This window comes from Sorex fumeus, unplaced genomic scaffold, assembly GCF_029834395.1.
Source record: "Sorex fumeus unplaced genomic scaffold, SorFum_2.1 ptg000044l, whole genome shotgun sequence".
Lineage (NCBI taxonomy): Eukaryota > Metazoa > Chordata > Mammalia > Eulipotyphla > Soricidae > Sorex > Sorex fumeus.
This window is the reverse complement of record NW_026606101.1, coordinates 61,560,413-61,563,436: the sequence shown is the minus strand read 5'-3', so window position 1 is coordinate 61,563,436 and position 3,024 is coordinate 61,560,413. Positions and strand designations below refer to the sequence as shown.

Genomic DNA, 3,024 nt, shown 5'->3' with positions numbered 1-3,024 from the left:
CCAAAGGACAACTCCTCCGTGAAGAAGCTACTGGGTGTCTGGAACTGTAAACAAAACGCAATCTTTTCCTTCATTCCCCCACCACAAAGAGTTTTTTGAGGAATTTGGCAGAATGTCACGGGTCCCACTGTGAGGTAAACAACCCAAGTCCTTGCACCAAAAAAGCTGGGGGGACAAGGAGGTGGCATGACAGCCGCAAACCCTTGAATGCAGAACAGCTTTTTTAAATGACGGGTCAATGACAGTGTGAGGCCCTCCCAGTTGAGGGGGGGAGGGGGAGGAGCTAGTCCCTCCTCCTCGGGCCCCAGAGGCCCCACAAACAGGAAACTGGCCGGATGGCACCTCGGGCCTGCAGGACTAGCCAACGTCAGCCCAGGCGCTGGCCCTCCCCTCGCTGCCTGCCTGGGCCTCGCAGGGGGTTCCCCTGCGCCTATTCCCCCCTCCCCATCTCCCCGCAACCGGAGCCCCGCTTGAAACAACGCCCAAAGTGCCAGGGGGAGCTGGGAGCGGGTGGAGATGACCAACGGGGAGTCACAGTGGGACGCCGCGGGGGCGCGCGCCCGCGCGGGAAGGTGCTGCGCGCTCAGCCCGAGGGCGGCTCGGCCAGGCTGGCACCGGTGGCGGTGGCGGAGGAGGCGGCGGCGGGCGAGGTGGCGTCGGGGCCCCCGCCCTCGATGGAGCTCTCGCTGCCCGTGCTCTCGCCGGACAGCAGGCGCGTCACCCGCAGGTCGGCCTGCAGGCTGCGCACGTCGTTGCCGAAGCTGAGCTCGCCCAGGTCGCTAATCAGCTGCGCCAGCTCGGCCTTCACGTCGGAGGCGCTGCCCAGCAGGCACGGCGGGGGCCCAGCCCCGGGGCCCGGCGCCACCCCGCCGCCCTCCAGCGCCTCCTCATGGCCGCTCTCCAGCGTGTCCAGCAAGTCCCCGCATTCGAAGTGCATGGCCACCCCCAGCGCCCGCTGCTCCTCCGGCTCTTCGGCGGGCTCGCCCTCCCCGGCACGGCTCTCCTCCTCCTCCTCTTCCTCCTCCTCCTCCTCCAGGCAGTCCTCGATGTGCTCCTCTTCCTCCTCCTCCTCCTCCTGCAGCGCCTGCTCCTGCTGTTCGCCCAGCAGGTCCTCGGTGATGGAGCCCAGCTTGGGCGCGCTGCGGCTGCGCTCCACCGGCGGCTTGTAGCAGCAGGGGCCGTGCAGGAGCAGCTTGCGCAGCGGCACCAGCGGGATGGTGTGCGCGCCCACCAGCTCCTGCTGCTGGTGACGCGCGTCGTCCCGCCGCTTGAGCCGCTTAAATTCCGCCAGTGCGTTGGCCGACGTCTGGTAGAGCAGCAGGGCCATGGCCTGCGCCTTCTCGGGCTTGGACACCAGCACCGCGTGGCAGCGCAGCATGACCGCCTTGTGCTTCAGCTCGTGCCGGTACACCCAGGCGAAGACCTTGGGTAACCGCGCGTCGGCCACGCAGTAGGTAACGCGGTGCAGCAAGTAGAGGTGGCCCGGGCGGCGCAGCGCGCGCTCCTCGGCGTGCACCATGCGGATGCCCTGCGCACTCACGGTCAGCTTCATCTTGGTGCCCTGCCGGCCCGCCTCGCTCTTGCTCCAGATCTTGCCCACCGCGAGGTCGGTGCAGCCGTCGCCGCGCGCCTGGATGGTGGTGGCGTTGCCCAGGTAGAGCACGGTGTACGTCGGGTCCTCGCTGGTGATGTGCAGCTTCTTGCGCTTGGAGCGGAACATGCTGCCCACTCGGCTGAGCGCGCCTTCGGGGCAGGCCCGCGCCAGCGAGCTGAGCGCCGAGTAGTGCAGGCTCACGGCGTAGCCCTTGGGCTTGGACGCCTGGCGCGGCGGCGCCTCGGCCAGCAGCTCGAACTTGTGCTTCTTCCACGGCAGCATCTCCGGAGGGCGTCCCCCGCGCAACTGGGCGGCGGAGGTGGCGGCGGGGCGCGGGGGTGCGAGCCCCGCTGAGCCTCCCGCCCCGGCCGGGCTCGGCCCGGGCAAGACCGAAAAATAAAACTCTGCTGGGAGTGGCCCAGTCGGAGGCGACGTGGGGGTGGAGGAGTGGGAAGTCCGGTGCTCCGGAACCCCGGAGGGGGGGTAGCGGCGGATTGGGGGATATTTTTCAAAAGGGAAAATTAAATAATCAGCAGCGAAGGCGCAGGGTTGCGGGGCGCACACAGATTCGCCCCGGCCTGGGCAAGGACTCTCGAGAGCGGAGTCTCGGGCACGCCAAAACTGAGATCAAGACGGGACGAGGACGGTGCAAAAAGACTCTTGGGGGCGGGGGGGGTGGGGGGTGGTTAGGAGCGCGCGAGAGAGATGTGCGCGTGCCAAATAATAAATAGAAGCGCCCGGAAAAAGCGACCGGGATGATGCGCGCATAAGCAGGAACTCCTGCCCGCCCTCGCTCTAACACACACACTCACACACACACACTCACACGCGCATACAGTTCCTCGGGCCGAGCTTGCTCCAAACCGCGGCAACTCAGCAGCTAGCGTGTCCAGCGGCCAGTGCTCTCCCCCGCTCCAGCGGGGCGGCAAACAACAGAAGCCCCCTCGGCCAGGCAGGTCCCGGAGACGGCTGCTGCCCCCCCCCACCCCCAAGTGCGGCCGGAGGCGGGTCGGGCTGGCCGCGGCGGGCCCCGCGCCCCCGATCACTGCATCTTCGCTCCCGCCGGACGCCGGGGACTCGGGCTCGGCCGGGGCGGCGCGGGGCTCCGGGGGCGGCGCGCGCGCATGGTGAGCTCGGCCGCTACCTCCTGCGTGGGCTCCCGGGGTGGTGTCCAGCTGCGCGCCCCCTGCGGTGCTGCGAGAGCTGACCGGCGCGCCAGCCTCACATCCTTGCCGTCCGGGAGGAAGATCTCGGGTAAATATAGGCCGGCGCGAACCATTCGCCGCGCGGGGACAGGGGAGGAGCCCAGAAGTGGATCCGCTTCGGGCTCGGACGCCCGGTGGGTTTCTGGTCTCTTAAAGGGACCCGGTCGCAGCCGTGGGTCCGGGCGGTGGCACCCGGGCCCAATGGGGCCCCTCCGTCCTAAATGG

The 3,024-nt window shown here is 68.6% G+C and overlaps 1 protein-coding gene across 1 annotated transcript; it reads right to left on the bottom strand.

Annotated features, from left to right (window-relative positions):
- Nucleotides 1-228: 228 nt before the first annotated feature.
- FAM43A (family with sequence similarity 43 member A) lies at nt 229-2,288 on the bottom strand. The gene has a single exon (XM_056121280.1). The coding sequence runs from the start codon at nt 1,874-1,876 to the stop codon at nt 584-586; it is 1,293 nt and encodes a 430-aa protein (XP_055977255.1). The 5' UTR covers nt 1,877-2,288; the 3' UTR covers nt 229-583.
- Nucleotides 2,289-3,024: the final 736 nt, after the last annotated feature.

What these genes read in the sequence shown, in the direction of transcription:
- FAM43A (XM_056121280.1), bottom strand. Translation starts at nt 1,876, where the DNA reads ATGCTGCCGTGGAAGAAGCACAAGTTCGAGCTGCTGGCCGAGGCGCCG.